The following is an 18,441-nucleotide window of genomic DNA, read 5'->3' as shown; positions in this document are numbered from 1 at the left end:
GTTTGTCAAACATAAAAAAATTTGTCAAAACTTTTTCTACAAACATGTTTGTATTGTTTGTCGAACATTTGTTCAGTGTGGACACGGCTTAATACTGAGTTATGAAATCAATCATCACTGCTTCGCCAGTTATCCAGTAGTATTCTTCTCCCCGTCTTGGTAGATCGTATTTTTGTATTTCTCTTCAATTATACTATCCCAAAAACAGTTGTTCAATCCTGTTTAAATTAGTTGAAACTCCATCCAATGATTCTTTTAGAACAGGGCTTGCAAAATCATGCTGGGTAATCGTAAGCTTATGCTTTTGGATAGATTCCATCACTTGAATGTGATTGCATAGTGTGTCTCGTGTTTTAAATTCATTTAAACATATTCTATCCGATGATTTATTGATCTATTCATATATTCTATTCTATCTAATCTACTGTATTTGCTGTTCACTTCCTTCACGTCAATCCCTTTTCCACTATCTACATCAATTCGAATTCTTCTAGAATTCTCTTGTAATGAATCATCAATTATCTTCCAACTATAAAACAAATAATGTCTTCGTGATTAAATTGGATGACTGGGAAGTGTTTTTGAAATGAATACTTTAAATAACAATGACAGTATTTGAAATTGAAAATTGGATTTTTTCATAACACTGACAATTTACAAACAAAATGAATGAACTTAACAAATCAGTACAATAATTTTGAAAAAATAACAAACTAAAATATATAATAAAATATTATCTTCTAATTCTATTTATATAAATGAAAATAATTCAAAACTAACAAAAACATTATGGTAACGTCAGAGTTATGACTAAGGTACTTCATAAGCTATTAGCTGAGTTGAAGTTACCTACTCTGAAAATTAAACTATTTTGACTTTGCAAGAGACAGAAGCCTCAAAAAAATGTTTTTCAACAGATACTCTTTGTCTATTTACAGAAAACGAATTGAAAGGAGTGAACAATATTTGTAGAAACCAAAAAGTATAATACTAATCTAGGAAAATAAATTGAGAAGAATTCGAGAATATATATATTAATATATGAACTAAAGTAATATTTTTTTTTCAGTTTATCAGAGATTGACAATGGTGTAATAACCGAAACCGGTCTTTCCAATTATCAATAAATCAGTGGTTTTTTGACAATTTCTTAGTCTTTTTCATTCAATAATAATATATTCATGAGAAAATTAATAAAAATCCTGTGACAGAAAAAATGTTTGAAACGTAGGAAGCAATTGTAGAAATTCCCAAAAGAATATAAAAAAGAAATGAATTCATGTGAAAAAGAACTCCAAAATCTCATCAAAATCGAAATTGAATAGAAAGCGCTTCAATTTCTTCAAAAATGTTACCAGTGAGCCTGTGGATGTGATATGTAGAGGTAACTTATTAAAGGAATTTAGAGCAAGCACTTTAATCGTAAAACCGTTTGAAGGCTTCACATGAAGGATTTGCAAGAACAACCAAATTTCTATCTCTCAATTTGTTTGAGAAAACTAAGGCATTCCCTGTTATCTCACCACTTAAAAAGAATATTCTCAAGACCCTGAAAATATATAATGCCTTAAAGGCAATTATATCCAAGGCCTGGAAGAAATTTAGAAATTCAGTATGCACTGTATGGAAATACATTGTACGTCTTGTTATTTTTGAGGAAAATTAGTTTTTGTCTTGTTTCGTGACTGGAGACTACAGTTCAGTCCTTATCTGGAATATAAAATAATTAATATAAAAAATTCTACCTCTCTCTGATGATAAACCTTCTCTCTACAGCCAGTGAACACAAATCAATTCTAACGTTTTGTTTTCATTACCCCTATAGACGGAAGATTTTATAGAAATTTAACCTCCTTTTCTCTTCCATCATACTCCATATTTTCGTCTGCTATTTAGTTCTTTGGTCAATATTTGTAGTAACAGAAGTCCTTAGTTCTATTGAACTATTGAAAGTTTCATTGGATATTAGACAAATAATTATCAAGTAAAATAACCCCTATAGATCTTGTCTTTACTCCGGAATTCAATTCAATTCAATTCAAAAAGTTATTTATTTCATAAGTCGTACAAGCAATCACAGTGGTAGCCTACATCATAAAATAAGAATACACTTTACAATAAAAATAAGACAATGTCAGCACCACAGAAATGACAGCGATATACAAATATATATTAAGAAGTATTTACTCTCGCAGAGGCATTACTGCCTGTGTGCGAGAATGAGTCTAAGGTAGGAATAGGCATATATAAATATTTCGCAGTACTTGCATAGATCGGTTAAGCTTGTTGACATTTCAATAATAGTGACACTAAACCCCCCCCCCCTGAGAATGAAACTACATTTCTCCCCCCCTTTCCCTATGCCACCCCCTAGAAACCCAAGAAACCCCTTCCCGCCCCCCATAAGTGACGTTCCCCCCATACAAACCAAACAAACAGACGAAGAAACAGATCACCCACAAAGGCGTGAAAAACGCCTTATATTTTTATTCAACGCCTATAATTATTATACTAACTTCTGACTCTTGGAAGGGTAGTAGCATAATTTATTTAATCATTCAGAATTACACAACTCACAGGCTCACGCCAAAAACGGTTCCAATTCTAATGTAAACAACAGGGTATAAAGCATGGCGAAGATGACTTATAATTAGCGAATTAATAGAGCTTGGTGGGGTTGGTGCTGACCCCACATATGTGATGTGGCCAGGCCAGTTTCTTGACATGTTGACCGTGGGTTTGGGCCCAAAGGGTGTGTCGTATGTGACCTCTGTTTGCCTGTTTAGCCTCAGATATGGTCGATCAGCCGCAACAGAAGTCAGTCTTCTGTTATGCGTGTTGGGGTTTCAAGACGTGGGTTTGTGGGGAGGGGGATGTCAAGGGTTTGTAGGAGAGGAATTATGTAGGGATTGGTGAGCTTAAGGTTGCTATAGTTCATGGTTATTCCTAGGTACAATTTTTATGTACATACTTGCTATATTATTCTTCGAGTCTTATCACAACAAAATTGAGATCAATTTCAATGTAGAACTCCACAAACTTATGAGTCAAGCTTTATTGGGTTGAAGGGATTGTTGAGGAGTGAACTAAGGTTGCTATAGTTCAAGGTTATTCCTAGGTACAATTTTTATGCACATACTTGCTATATCATTCTTTGAGTCTTATCACAACAAAATTCAGATCAATTTCAATATAGAACTCCACAAACTTATGAGTCAAGCTTTATTGGGTTGAAGGGATTGTTGAGGAGTGAACTAAGGTTGCTATAGTTCAAGGTTAATCCTAGGTACAATTTTTATGCACATACTTGCTACATTATTCTTCGAGTCTTATCACAACAAAATTCAGATCAATTTCAATGTAGAACTCCACAAACTTATGAGTCAAGCTTTATTGGGTTGAAGGGATTGTTGAGGAGTAAACTAAGGTTGCTATAGTTCAAGGTTAATCCTAGGTACAATTCTTCTCCCCGTCTTGGTAGATCGTATTTTTGTATTTCTCTTCAATTATACTATCCCAAAAACAGTTGTTCAATCCTGTTTAAATTAGTTGAAACTCCATCCAATGATTCTTTTAGAACAGGGCTTGCAAAATCATGCTGGGTAATCGTAAGCTTATGCTTTTGGATAGATTCCATCACTTGAATGTGATTGCATAGTGTGTCTCGTGTTTTAAATTCATTTAAACATATTCTATCCGATGATTTATTGATCTATTCATATATTCTATTCTATCTAATCTACTGTATTTGCTGTTCACTTCCTTCACGTCAATCCCTTTTCCACTATCTACATCAATTCGAATTCTTCTAGAATTCTCTTGTAATGAATCATCAATTATCTTCCAACTATAAAACAAACAATGTCTTCGTGATTAAATTGGATGACTGGGAAGTGTTTTTGAAATGAATACTTTAAATAACAATGACAGTATTTGAAATTGAAAATTGGATTTTTTCATAACACTGACAATTTACAAACAAAATGAATGAACTTAACAAATCAGTACAATAATTTTGAAAAAATAACAAACTAAAATATATAATAAAATATTATCTTCTAATTCTATTTATATAAATGAAAATAATTCAAACTAACAAAAACATTATGGTAACGTCAGAGTTATGACTAAGGTACTTCATAAGCTATTAGCTGAGTTGAAGTTACCTACTCTGAAAATTAAACTATTTTGACTTTGCAAGAGACAGAAGCCTCAAAAAAATGTTTTTCAACAGATACTCTTTGTCTATTTACAGAAAACGAATTGAAAGGAGTGAACAATATTTGTAGAAACCAAAAAGTATAATACTAATCTAGGAAAATAAATTGAGAAGAATTCGAGAATATATATATTAATATATGAACTAAAGTAATATTTTTTTTTTCAGTTTATCAGAGATTGACAATGGTGTAATAACCGAAACCGGTCTTTCCAATTATCAATAAATCAGTGGTTTTTTGACAATTTCTTAGTCTTTTTCATTCAATAATAATATATTCATGAGAAAATTAATAAAAATCCTGTGACAGAAAAAATGTTTGAAACGTAGGAAGCAATTGTAGAAATTCCCAAAAGAATATAAAAAAGAAATGAATTCATGTGAAAAAGAACTCCAAAATCTCATCAAAATCGAAATTGAATAGAAAGCGCTTCAATTTCTTCAAAAATGTTACCAGTGAGCCTGTGGATGTGATATGTAGAGGTAACTTATTAAAGGAATTTAGAGCAAGCACTTTAATCGTAAAACCGTTTGAAGGCTTCACATGAAGGATTTGCAAGAACAACCAAATTTCTATCTCTCAATTTGTTTGAGAAAACTAAGGCATTCCCTGTTATCTCACCACTTAAAAAGAATATTCTCAAGACCCTGAAAATATATAAATGCCTTAAAGGCAATTATATCCAAGGCCTGGAAGAAATTTAGAAATTCAGTATGCACTGTATGGAAATACATTGTACGTCTTGTTATTTTTGAGGAAAATTAGTTTTTGTCTTGTTTCGTGACTGGAGACTACAGTTCAGTCCTTATCTGGAATATAAAATAATTAATATAAAAAATTCTACCTCTCTCTGATGATAAACCTTCTCTCTACAGCCAGTGAACACAAATCAATTCTAACGTTTTGTTTTCATTACCCCTATAGACGGAAGATTTTATAGAAATTTAACCTCCTTTTCTCTTCCATCATACTCCATATTTTCGTCTGCTATTTAGTTCTTTGGTCAATATTTGTAGTAACAGAAGTCCTTAGTTCTATTGAACTATTGAAAGTTTCATTGGATATTAGACAAATAATTATCAAGTAAAATAACCCCTATAGATCTTGTCTTTACTCCGGAATTCAATTCAATTCAATTCAAAAAGTTATTTATTTCATAAGTCGTACAAGCAATCACAGTGGTAGCCTACATCATAAAATAAGAATACACTTTACAATAAAATAAGACAATGTCAGCACCACAGAAATGACAGCGATATACAAATATATATTAAGAAGTATTTACTCTCGCAGAGGCATTACTGCCTGTGTGCGAGAATGAGTCTAAGGTAGGAATAGGCATATATAAATATTTCGCAGTACTTGCATAGATCGGTTAAGCTTGTTCACATTTCAATAATAGTGACACTAAACCCCCCCCCCTGAGAATGAAACTACATTTATCCCCCCCTTTCCCTATGCCACCCCCTAGAAACCCAAGAAACCCTTCCCGCCCCCCATAAGTGACGTTCCCCCCATACAAACCAAACAAACAGACGAAGAAACAGATCACCCACAAAGGCGTGAAAAACGCCTTATATTTTTATTCAACGCCTATAATTATTATACTAACTTCTGACTCTTGGAAGGGTAGTAGCATAATTTATTTAATCATTCAGAATTACACAACTCACAGGCTCACGCCAAAAACGGTTCCAATTCTAATGTAAACAACAGGGTATAAAGCATGGCGAAGATGACTTATAATTAGCGAATTAATAGAGCTTGGTGGGGTTGGTGCTGACCCCACATATGTGATGTGGCCAGGCCAGTTTCTTGACATGTTGACCGTGGGTTTGGGCCCAAAGGGTGTGTCGTATGTGACCTCTGTTTGCCTGTTTAGCCTCAGATATGGTCGATCAGCCGCAACAGAAGTCAGTCTTCTGTTATGCGTGTTGGGGTTTCAAGACGTGGGTTTGTGGGGAGGGGGATGTCAAGGGTTTGTAGGAGAGGAATTATGTAGGGATTGGTGAGCTTAAGGTTGCTATAGTTCATGGTTATTCCTAGGTACAATTTTTATGTACATACTTGCTATATTATTCTTCGAGTCTTATCACAACAAAATTGAGATCAATTTCAATGTAGAACTCCACAAACTTATGAGTCAAGCTTTATTGGGTTGAAGGGATTGTTGAGGAGTGAACTAAGGTTGCTATAGTTCAAGGTTATTCCTAGGTACAATTTTTATGCACATACTTGCTATATCATTCTTTGAGTCTTATCACAACAAAATTCAGATCAATTTCAATATAGAACTCCACAAACTTATGAGTCAAGCTTTATTGGGTTGAAGGGATTGTTGAGGAGTGAACTAAGGTTGCTATAGTTCAAGGTTAATCCTAGGTACAATTTTTATGCACATACTTGCTACATTATTCTTCGAGTCTTATCACAACAAAATTCAGATCAATTTCAATGTAGAACTCCACAAACTTATGAGTCAAGCTTTATTGGGTTGAAGGGATTGTTGAGGAGTAAACTAAGGTTGCTATAGTTCAAGGTTAATCCTAGGTACAATTTTTATGCACATACTTGCTATATTATTCTTCGAGTCTTATCACAACAAAATTCAGATCAATTTCAATGTAGAACTCCACAAACTTATGAGTCAAGCTTTATTGGGTTGAAGGGATTGTTGAGGAGTGAACTAAGGTTGCTATAGTTCAAGGTTAATCCTAGGTACAATTTTTATGCACATACTTGCTATATTATTCTTCGAGTCTTATCACAACAAAATTCAGATCAATTTCAATGTAGAACTCCACAAACTTGAGTCAAGTTTTATTGGGTCAGTTTTCTTTTATTTCAAACTTTTTCGGAGAAACATTGTGATTAATTAGGGCCTTCCAGGTCCATTATGATGATTCTTTAAAAATAAAATTGAGAGAAGAATATCCCAACTTAATCATATCAGATTCAACTTCTCTTCGAGACTTATCAAATTGTTTGTCTTCATGGTCCTAAATAAAAATTTAGCAATTCTACTAGAACAAAATCAGCTACCCAGAAGAAAATAAGTGTATTGAAAGTGAAGAAAGTAAGCTACTAATATTCAACATTTAAAAATGAATGGATCTGTATCGAAAGTAAATGAATTCCCCATTTACTTTTACTTTATCGAAAAATGTGTGATAGAATCACCCTCAACAATAAACATTTCTGCTTGTTTGAGAATCTTTTCTCTCCTCATATATTCATATATTCTCATATATCCCCTCTTTCTCCTCTTTCTCTGTCAGCTCTTGTCATTCATTCACTTCTATCTGCTCCTCGTCTTCCTCCTTTTAATCAATCTCCTCATTCTCCTCTTCCGCTTCTTCTTTCCTCTTTCCCCCCTTTCATCTCCCATATATCCATCTCCTCCTCTTTCTTCTCATGTTCTACCATATTCTCCTTCTCCTCCTCCACTTCCACCACATCTTCCTTCTCCTTCTCCTCCTCTTGCTCTTTCATCCCCTCCTGCTCCTACTTCTCGTCCTCTTCCTCTTCCTCCTCCTTTCTCTTTTCCTCTTTGATCCCAACCTCCTTCTTCTCTCGCTCTTCCATATTCTTCTCCAGCTACTTCTCTTCTTCCTTTTCCTCCTTCTCCTTTCATCTTATCTCCATCTCCCACTTCTTTTCCTTTTGCTCCTCTCATTCTTCTCTTCTTTCTCCTCTTCCACCTCATCATCTTCCTCCTTCTCCTCTTCCTCTCTTCTTCCTCCTCCTCCCTCTCTTCCTTCTTCTAAGAGAGGGCCGGCTGCGCCCTAACTTCGCCCTCCTAGGTTTTTAATAAAGGCAGTGATTCAATTCAATTCTCCATCAAATCCTTCTCCTCCTCCTCCCCTCAGCCCAAACTCACAAAGCCCTGCCTCTAATCTTTTCATCCATCAATTAATTTCTAATTCTCGTTCAATTCTGTGAGTTTCGACTGACTCCCAGTCCCAGTGTTTCCCACGCACAAGCCTAAGGCTCATATGGCATCACCCTCAGCAAAAGAAGTAGAGTAGAGTAAGAAGTGGAAGAGTGTCTCATTGGAGATAAGTATGATTCTAAACAGGTTAATGGGCAACAAGTTAATAAATTAATTCGTACTTTTCTTGTTTTCTATCAACTTCTAACCAATATTTAGTTCGATTCGTGTGTGTTTCAACTCCCAGTGATCAATTCTTCCACTTCCCCATGTTTTTTACCACCTTTTCCTATCTAATTTTCGCTCGTTTTCTGTGTGTTTTGGCAGACTAAGGACAACGAGACAGCTCTACACTGTGCGGCCCAATATGGGCACACGGCTGTTGTCAACGAGCTGCTCGAGCACTGCTGTGATCCCACTATCAGAAATGCCCGCCACGAGAGTGCCCTAGATCTCGCCGCACAGTATGGAAGGTAATATTGCCCTATCAATCCAACCAAAATATGTTTTAGCAACTAGAAAATAGATTGCTATATTATTCTTCGAGTCTTATCACAACAAAATTCAGATCAATTTCAATGTAGAACTCCACAAACTTGAGTCAAGTTTTATTGGGTCAGTTTTCTTTTATTTCAAACTTTTTCGGAGAAACATTGTGATTAATTAGGGCCTTCCAGGTCCATTATGATGATTCTTTAAAAATAAATTGAGAGAAGAATATCCCAACTTAATCATATCAGATTCAACTTCTCTTCGAGACTTATCAAATTGTTTGTCTTCATGGTCCTAAATAAAAATTTAGCAATTCTACTAGAACAAAATCAGCTACCCAGAAGAAAATAAGTGTATTGAAAGTGAAGAAAGTAAGCTACTAATATTCAACATTTAAAAATGAATGGATCTGTATCGAAAGTAAATGAATTCCCCATTTACTTTTACTTTATCGAAAAATGTGTGATAGAATCACCCTCAACAATAAACATTTCTGCTTGTTTTAGAATCTTTTCTCTTCTCATATATTCATATATTCTCATATATCCCCTCTTTCTCCTTTTCTCTGTCAGCTCTTGTCATTCATTCACTTCTATCTGCTCCTCGTCTTCCTCCTTTTAATCAATCTCCTCATTCTCCTCTTCCGCTTCTTCTTTCCTCTTTCCCCCCTTTCATCTCCCATATATCCATCTCCTCCTCTTTCTTCTCATGTTCTACCATATTCTCCTTCTCCTCCTCCACTTCCACCACATCTTCCTTCTCCTTCTCCTCCTCTTGCTCTTTCATCCCCTCCTGCTCCTACTTCTCGTCCTCTTCCTCTTCCTCCTCCTTTCTCTTTTCCTCTTTGATCCCAACCTCCTTCTTCTCTCGCTCTTCCATATTCTTCTCCAGCTACTTCTCTTCTTCCTTTTCCTCCTTCTCCTTTCATCTTATCTCCATCTCCCACTTCTTTTCCTTTTGCTCCTCTCATTCTTCTCTTCTTTCTCCTCTTCCACCTCATCATCTTCCTCCTTCTCCTCTTCCTCTCTTCTTCCTCCTCCTCCCTCTCTTCCTTCTTCTAAGAGAGGGCCGGCTGCGCCCTAACTTCGCCCTCCTAGGTTTTTAATAAAGGCAGTGATTCAATTCAATTCTCCATCAAATCCTTCTCCTCCTCCTCCCCTCAGCACAAACTCACAAAGCCCTGCCTCCAATCTTTTCATCCATCAATTAATTTCTAATTTTCTTTAAATCCTGTGAGTTTCGACTGACTCCCAGTCCCAGTGTTTCCCACGCACAAGCCTAAGGCTCATATGGCATCACCCTCAGCAAAAGAAGTAGAGTAGAGTAAGAAGTGGAAGAGTGTCTCATTGGAGATAAGTATGATTCTAAACAGGTTAATGGGCAACAAGTTAATAAATTAATTCGTACTTTTCTTGTTTTCTATCAACTTCTAACCAATATTTAGTTCGATTCGTGTGTGTTTCAACTCCCAGTGATCAATTCTTCCACTTCCCCATGTTTTTTACCACCTTTTCCTATCTAATTTTCGCTCGTTTTCTGTGTGTTTTGGCAGACTAAGGACAACGAGACAGCTCTACACTGTGCGGCCCAATATGGGCACACGGCTGTTGTCAACGAGCTGCTCGAGCACTGCTGTGATCCCACTATCAGAAATGCCCGCCACGAGAGTGCCCTAGATCTCGCCGCACAGTATGGAAGGTAATATTGCCCTATCAATCCAACCAAAATATGTTTTAGCAACTAGAAAATAGATTTCTATGTATTAGATCTCGATATTTTATTCCAAGTTTCATTGCAGACTATATGCACCAACCAATTATATGAATGTACTGGAAGGATTATAGACGGTATAGTTGCATTTCTTGAAATTTGTTGGTTTAAACCAACAGTTGATCTGTCTCCGTTTCAACCGATTGTGCATATGGGCCTCAAAAATGTTTCTTAGGGTCACATTCTCCAAAAAAGTTGAACTAAAATTCTATAGTGAGGTCCACATTATAATGGCAGTGGAGAAAAATAAGAGAACAGCCTTGCCGATTCTTTGACTTGTCACTTGTTTCTACCATAGAGAAACAATAGCGTAAGTAGATATCCCATGGTATAGGGAATTTATGTCGCAACTTTTACTGTTATCTCAAGCCGACTACTGTCGATTATTGTCAATGTTTACTGTTTTATTGGGGTGAGAGTGTATGAACGGCTCAATTTGAGAGACTACCAGCGTCACACAGCTGCATGGGAAAGAACTACGTGAACTATCGGCTTGGGATAAGAGTAGAAGTTGCGACATAAACGCCCTATACCATGGGATATCTACTTATTCTATTATATAAATCTACTATATATCTACTTATTCCTGATTTATATAAACAACTTAGCTAAATTGCCACTTGACGGTAACCTGTTCCTATTTGCTGATGATACAGCTCTGCATGTAACCGGGGTGAATAAGGAAGAAATGTATCAAAAGGCTTCTCGTGATCTCCACCTTTTGAAGGCGTGGTTTGATGATAATATTTTGACGCTTAATATAAAAAAATCAAATTCATGGAAATTTCTTTACGGAAAAATCATGAGCCTTCTGTTGACACGTTAATGTTACATTCTTGTGGGAATCCAGATAACAATCAGTGTCAGTGCGATTGTATTGAGAGAGTGAGTTCTTACAAGTATTTGGGAATTATGATTGATGAAAAACTTAACTGGTCAGTTCACATTGCCTATCTGAAAAATTAAAATACGTAAATCCATTTACATTTTTCTCAACTTACGTCAGTTTTTATCTAAAGATGAACTTAGGAATGTATACTTTGCATATGTCCAATCGTTAATAGTTGCTGGGATTTTAGCTTATGGGGGTGCTTATAAAACAATTCTATCTCCGTTATTGATAACTCAAAAACTAATTATAAAAATTGCTTTAAAAAAACCCGTCCGTACCCCAACTGCACTAATATATGACGAGTTCAACGTTCTCGATATTCGCCAGTTGTATGTCAAGAGCCTACTGTTGTATATTCATAAATATAGAGCAGAGATGTTCACGAGAGTTGCTCACAACTATAGTACTCGGTCGTTGGAGTCTTTGGGCATAGAAGTACCTAGACTTGTGGGGGCTCACTCCACTACAAACACTCATTACATTTCGCACATCATTTTCCGAAACATTCCGGCTTTCTTAAGAAGGGTAGAGGATTATTCCCTTTTTATTTATAAAAAACTTATTACTGGTTGGTTGAAGGAGATTGGCAGGGAGGGTATTGAAGAACTAATTCATTCTATTTATCAATAACTAATTAACTGATGCCCCACAGCTCCGTTTCATAAAAAAGAAAAATTACTCATATAGTAATGATAATAATAAAAATAATAATAATAAAAAATAAAACAAAATATTAAATTTGTTAATAACAATGAAAAAATAAATAAAAATGAATAGCGAGCATCTGCGATCTGTAAGGAAGCTGTATTGCAAACGATGTTTATAGTAATACAGTATTACGGTAATTTTATGGTTTTTGCTGATGAATGCGAGAGTCAATCAGTCAGTCGTGATCAGTTTTTATAATTTATATAAATAGATTTTACGCTTACCCTAGTATATGCTGTGTTGTTTATTGTAGTGCGACAATATATGGTTTCTTTGTTCCACTGATATGTGTTGTACTGTAGTTTTATATTGTTCTAGTTTCTAATACTTTTGTAATATTCTTCTCTCTTAAAGTATAGTATTCTCTCTTATAGTATATTCTCTAAAGTATATTCTCTCTTAAAGTATATTCTCTAGTATATTCTCTAGTATAAAGTATATTCTCTCTATAAGTATAAAATGCTTATTTTAAGTAACAATATAGGCTATTAGGCCTATATTTAAATAGTATTGGCTATTTTAACGGACTCCATGTACCACACACAGGCTCTGGCCTAAGTGGTTGTGATGCATAATATTTTTAGAATTTGTTCTGCCTAAAGTATACACTGTTTGTAAAATTATGTTATGTTATTGAGTTATAAGTTTTTTCTTGTATTTTTGTTATATGCAAAATAAAAGCCAATTTGATTTGATTTGATTTATTTGATTTCTATCGTTTCTCTATGCTTCTACTAAGCATAGAGGACAGCTGACACCGGTATATCTGATGTAATGTTAACTGTTCATTCTTTTTAAAAATAATCAATTAGATTTTTTCGTCAAGAAATTATATTTCTCAATGATAAAATAATAAATTTTCATAATTGAGATCGAATGTTTTTTAGTTAATTATATTTCCACATCGTTGAAAAACGAGCTGACAACGTTGCGGAGCTAGAAGCCTCTTCAGAGATATCTGCTTTGTCCAATGATAGACAGTGATAGCAACGCCAATGCTAATTAAATACTACCATTATAATGTGGAACTCACTATAGTTTTAAACGATCAGATGACTCAATATTGAAACACATCATAATAAATGCGACCTTACATTGATTAAACGGGTTCAATAGTTGAAACAATTTTGGAGAAAGCGACCCTAAGAGCCGGTTTCCGAGCTCGGGATTTAGCCAAGTTCTAGACTTAGCTGGCTAAATAGCTGTTAAATTGGAAAAGCCAATTTTCTGACTCTACTTTTCTCTGTTAAAAATGTATAGAACTTGGCTTAATCTCGAGCTCGGAAACCGGCCCTACTTGTCGCATTATATCAAAATGTAATAAACCATAGAGATAGGCTATGTTATAAATTTCCATAGATTGATTGTTACATTCTCAAATGTAAAGTTTCATCCAGTTGTAAAAACTAGATAATTCCATTTTTTGTTATCAATTGTATACATTCCAATTCTAGTTGTTGCTGTAGTTCCAATTCTAGTAGTTTAATTAGTTTATTGTGTGTTATCACAGATTAAATAAGTATAAGTATTTACTTCCTTTATGGTGTTATAAATTGTATAAATTTCGATTCTAGTTGTTGCTGTAGTTTTAATAGTTTTGTTTTGATTGTGTTGTTGCAGATTAGAAACAGTGGACCTGTTGGTGAGGACACACCCGGAGCTGGTGGAGCCCTACATGAGCAGAGGTAGCTGCACTCACCCTCACACACCTCTACATCTCGCTAGCCGCAATGGCCACAAGTCAGTACACACATTCATTCTATTCACTTATTCATCCTATTCCTCATATATTTACTCATTCTTCTATCCATTTTTTTATTTAATCATTAATTAATTTATTCTTCTATTTACTCATTCATTCATCCTTTTATTTACTCATTGACTCATTCAATTCATTAATTAATTCCAACTGTTTCCTATTAGGGAACTTTGGACTATATACAGCGAGGTGGAACTACCCTTGGGTCTCCCCACCATTGAAAGCCATACGCTAATAATAATATAATTGATTAATTCATTCTTCCATTCTGGGCTTCATCATTTCTAACATTTGTTCCATTTCTGAGTTCTTATGATTCAATTCTTATATTGAATATTTTTTTTAAATTATTCATCAATTTATTCTCTCCCTAGTCCGTTTATTTATTAATAATGCCAAAATCAATATTGATTGTCAAGTACATCATTTCATTCACACATTCATTTTAAAGGTGTATTTGGTTGCTCTTAAGCTTGAATTAATTATTGAATACTATGCATTACATTAAAACCATCCATCTAATGATTGTTGATTGATTAACCTCGTTTCTTTATTAATTCTGAATCATTCAATCAATGCTTATACTAATGTTAGGATTCAACGATTGTAAAATCAACATAGTTCATTCATAAAAGTGTATCTTGCTGCTTTCAATCTCCAATCCATTATTCAAATAATACATTTATGGTTACTATTGTTTGTTAATTAGTTGATTCGTTCATCTATGTATTGTAACATCCATCCACACTTCTTTCATTCTCTCATCGTACCTTTTTTGATACATATATATTTAAATTTGTCAGTTTACTCTCCGATTCATTCATTTATTGTTTGATTTATTGTAGTGCATGGCAAGTATACTAGGAATATGTCTATTTTTTCACAAGATGCATGGAATAATCTAATGATGAAGTTTATCCAAATTGTGAACTCATGAGGATCAATGTAATGGAAAAACGGTTACTGCAGAAATTACAAGAGTAGAGCCGAATTCTTCTAGTAGAAGAAAGTCTCCACCATTCATTATTTCAGCCCTAAAAAAATGGAAATTTGTATGATTGAATTGACGTTGTGTAGTCGCGGTCTGAATAATAGTCGCGGTCTGAATAATTCAGATGGGGACGATTAATTATTTCATTATGGATGTCCACTTATTTTAATTTAAAATATCTAGTTGGTCTAGCATTAGATTCTAAGACAGAAGGAATACACGGAAAAAAATAAAGAAATACCCACCATTCACTCAGCATCCACTGTAGAACTGAGCTCTTCTATCTCCCTCAGAGGGTTGCTATGGAGGAGAGGGAGAGGGACAAAAGACACAACGAAACATGAATATTGATAACCCTCATGAAAACCTGCAAACAATATATATTCAAAAGGCTGAATTACTTGATTTTTGTCATAATTTATCAAAGTTCTACTAAATAATTACAAAAAAAAAAAACAAAAAAAAAAAAAACAGATGAAGTGCAGCAATGTTATATTTATTCTACATCATTAGAAAACCTCAATGTAATGTTGTAAACTTCCTCACACACAGACTCGTTCTTGGTGAGGAGTACTATTCTTTGAAATAATTATAAAGTTAACATTTCAAAAGTTTCTAACATGTTGCTTTTTGAGAATAAAAACATTTTCATTCATTCAACTGCAAATTGTTGATTCGCTATTGTAAGTGCTCTTTAGTCATTTAAAACTCATGTTATCAATTTCAATCAACTTTTCCTATCATCAATCTTTTCTATCAGTGTGAGAACAATCAATATTGTGAAGACTGCAAGCATGATAACATCACGCTTGCATATTCTCTCAATAATCTCCACCTTAGCATCCCATACAAACAGTAGCTAACCATTCCCTAATCTCAACACAGTTGAACAAATCAACGTATTTGATTAGACTCTGCCATCAAACATACTCAGTTTGGTAACACAATATAAAGATGGTCACCGTGTGTGTCAATTAAGGACGGAGGGAGGCTGTCAAAAGCGCTGTTAAAATCACAATGCATCTCACTGAGAAGAGCAGATTATATGTTCACACCTGTAGCAGGAAGGGTATGAATGTTCAACAAGAGAATGGATATATAACTGGGAGGGTTTGAATGTTGAACATGAGAATATAGTAGTGGTGGTAGTGTGAGAGATGGTGATATGAGAGAGTATGTATGTGTGTGCATGTGTGTGATATGCAAATACCACATGAATGCACCATGCTGAGATGAGATGTGCGCATTCAAAACGTATCACGCAAAGTGGATAGATGAGGATTGCAGCTTGCATTGCATCACGTATGAGTGGAATATGATGGCACCCGACGTGGGGCCTTCTGTCCAGTTGTGTGTAAACGGTTGTCGGACGACAGACAACAACAAACACTCTTGTCGGCAAACAAACAAACAAACGCACAAATATACATTATGCCATCCGAGCCCAATATTGTAGCAGTAAGAAGATGTAAATGATGGGAGCGATGTTGTTGCCTTGGAGAACTCCCGTTTCCTTGTGTAAATAAACAAGATGGGACAATTCTGTTGATGATGGACACTTTGTATGTGGCAAGAATGTTCTTGTGAGATGCCTCAGAGATGCTGTGAGACACTAATGATTGTGGGATGTTGGTGTAATGCTTGTGTAAACAGCAGTGTTGTTCAGAGTTGAGCAGTTGTGCTGCGATTTGGTAGGATGGAATGATTGAATGGTACCGCATATTCTGTCAATAATAAGAGATATCTTATGTATAAGAAAGAATGGTATTATAAGAAAAATATCTTGATTGGAAAGTGGATAGCCTGAATCATTTATATAATTTTTAAGAAAATAATGTTTTGATAATGGAAATGTATAAGTGGTGGTTCATTGGAAGAATATGGAATTCATTCACAAGTTGATTCCCATTAAAGCTATGTTGAGTATATTTGTTCCAGAAATGGAAATGACTTGGAAAAGCGTTTTTAAAATGTTATAAAAAGGGAAGTGAATGTTTTTGCTACTTTATGATCTTTCGAAGTCAGTCTCAAATCGATTGTTTAACTCTTCAGTGTTCATCAAAGAGCTTGATAGTAGAATAATGGAGAGTTGTAGAACCTTTTCAAGATTTTTGATGCAGATGAATATTATAATTGTTGAATTGAAAAAGGTGACAGTTGAAAATGTGAAAAGAATGAGCTTTTTCCCTTTCCACTAAGCAGTACTCTTTTGTCCACAAAATCTCTCTCATTGAAAAAATATCAACTTCTGAATTTCTCTCTATACAACTTGAGATCCAAGCCACCTAACTACAAGATGATTAATTGAATTTTATTTTGCATAATTCGGTTTCCACGTTCTTCTCATAATTATAATATTATAGGGCTCACCAGAGTAACTTGTCCTCTTTTACCCAATAGTAAGGAAGGTACAATCTATTTTGTACTCTGCTAATCTATTTTCCCCTTCATCTTCTCTTCTTTTGAACACCTCTTTTCCACTATCGCCCTCATATTTTTCTCTCTTTCTTCGTGCTCTTATTTTTTCTCTCACAGCCTCCCCTTACTCAACCTTCTTGTCTTTTCCATGAAACTTCCCTCTCCTATTCCACAATCTTCTTCTTCTCCTCCTTAATGACCACCTCCACTTCAACTTAATCACTCCAACTTCAGTCAAATTTACTCAACACATCTCTCTTCGTCCGTTTGATTGAGGAATGATGTCCTTCTTCTCCCTCTCCTTCCACCTCTTCTCCCTCATTGTCTCTCTTTTACCCCCATCTACTTTTTGTATTCCTTCTTCGCCTCCAAAACGTTTTCAACATCCTTTTATTCGTTCTTTCCTCCTACTCCTATCAAACTCTTATTCCACCGCCCAACCAACCCTCCTTCCTATCCTTATTATTTTCTTCCTCTTCTAAATCCCTCTTCCTCCATCTTATTTTCCATCTTCTATATCCACCTCCATCTCCTCTTTCTACACTTATCAACCTTTTATTCCACCACCCAACCCTCCTTCCTATCCTCATTATTTTCTCCCTCCTCTAAATCCTCCTACATCTTATTCTCCATCAACTCCTTTTCTCCCTTCGTCTTCCTCATCTTTTTCTCCAAATCCACCTTCTACTTCGCTTCTTCCCCCACCTTCTCCTCTTCATCCTCTCTACCATTTTCTGGTATTCACCATCTCCCTATCCTTTCCCTCCTCCTCCTCCTCCTCCTCTTCCTCCTCCACCTCCTCCTCCTCCTCTTCCTCCTCTACGACTTCTCCCTCTACCTACTTCTTTTTCACCACATCCTCCTTCCATCTCCATCCCATCTCTTCTTACACCACCTTCTCCATCACGACTTCTCTTCATCATCTCTACCATCTTCTTCATCATCTCCCTATCCTCTCCCTCCTCCTCCTCCTCCTTCACATCTTCCCTCTCTACCTACTTCTTTTTCTCCACATCCTCCCCCATCTCTTCCATCTCCTCCCTCCTCCTCCACCATCTCTGCTTTCACCACCTTCTCCATCACGACTTCTCCTCTTCATCCTCACTACTATCTTCTTCACCAACTCCCCATCCTCTCCCTCCTCCTCCTCCTTCACGTCTTCCCCCTCTGCCTACTTCTTTTTCTCCACATCCTCCTCCATCTCCTCCCTCCTCCTCCTCCATCTCTGGTTCCACCACCTTCTCCATCACGACTTCTCCT

At 35.5% G+C, this 18,441-nt stretch overlaps 1 protein-coding gene across 1 annotated transcript in view; it reads left to right on the top strand.

Moving 5' to 3' along the window:
• Positions 1-18,441, top strand: part of LOC111056515 (ankyrin repeat and SAM domain-containing protein 1A) — a 128,200-nt gene that overhangs the window by 23,374 nt on the left and 86,385 nt on the right. The window contains 2 exon segments of the mRNA XM_039439129.1: positions 8,479-8,624; positions 13,634-13,753. Of these exon segments, the coding sequence (XP_039295063.1) occupies positions 8,479-8,624; positions 13,634-13,753 (266 nt within the window).

The sequence above is a fragment of the Nilaparvata lugens genome, chromosome 12 (assembly GCF_014356525.2).
Source record: "Nilaparvata lugens isolate BPH chromosome 12, ASM1435652v1, whole genome shotgun sequence".
Taxonomy (NCBI): domain Eukaryota; kingdom Metazoa; phylum Arthropoda; class Insecta; order Hemiptera; family Delphacidae; genus Nilaparvata; species Nilaparvata lugens.
The sequence above is the reverse complement of the archived record's forward strand: the minus strand, read 5'-3'. Positions and strand labels throughout refer to the sequence as shown.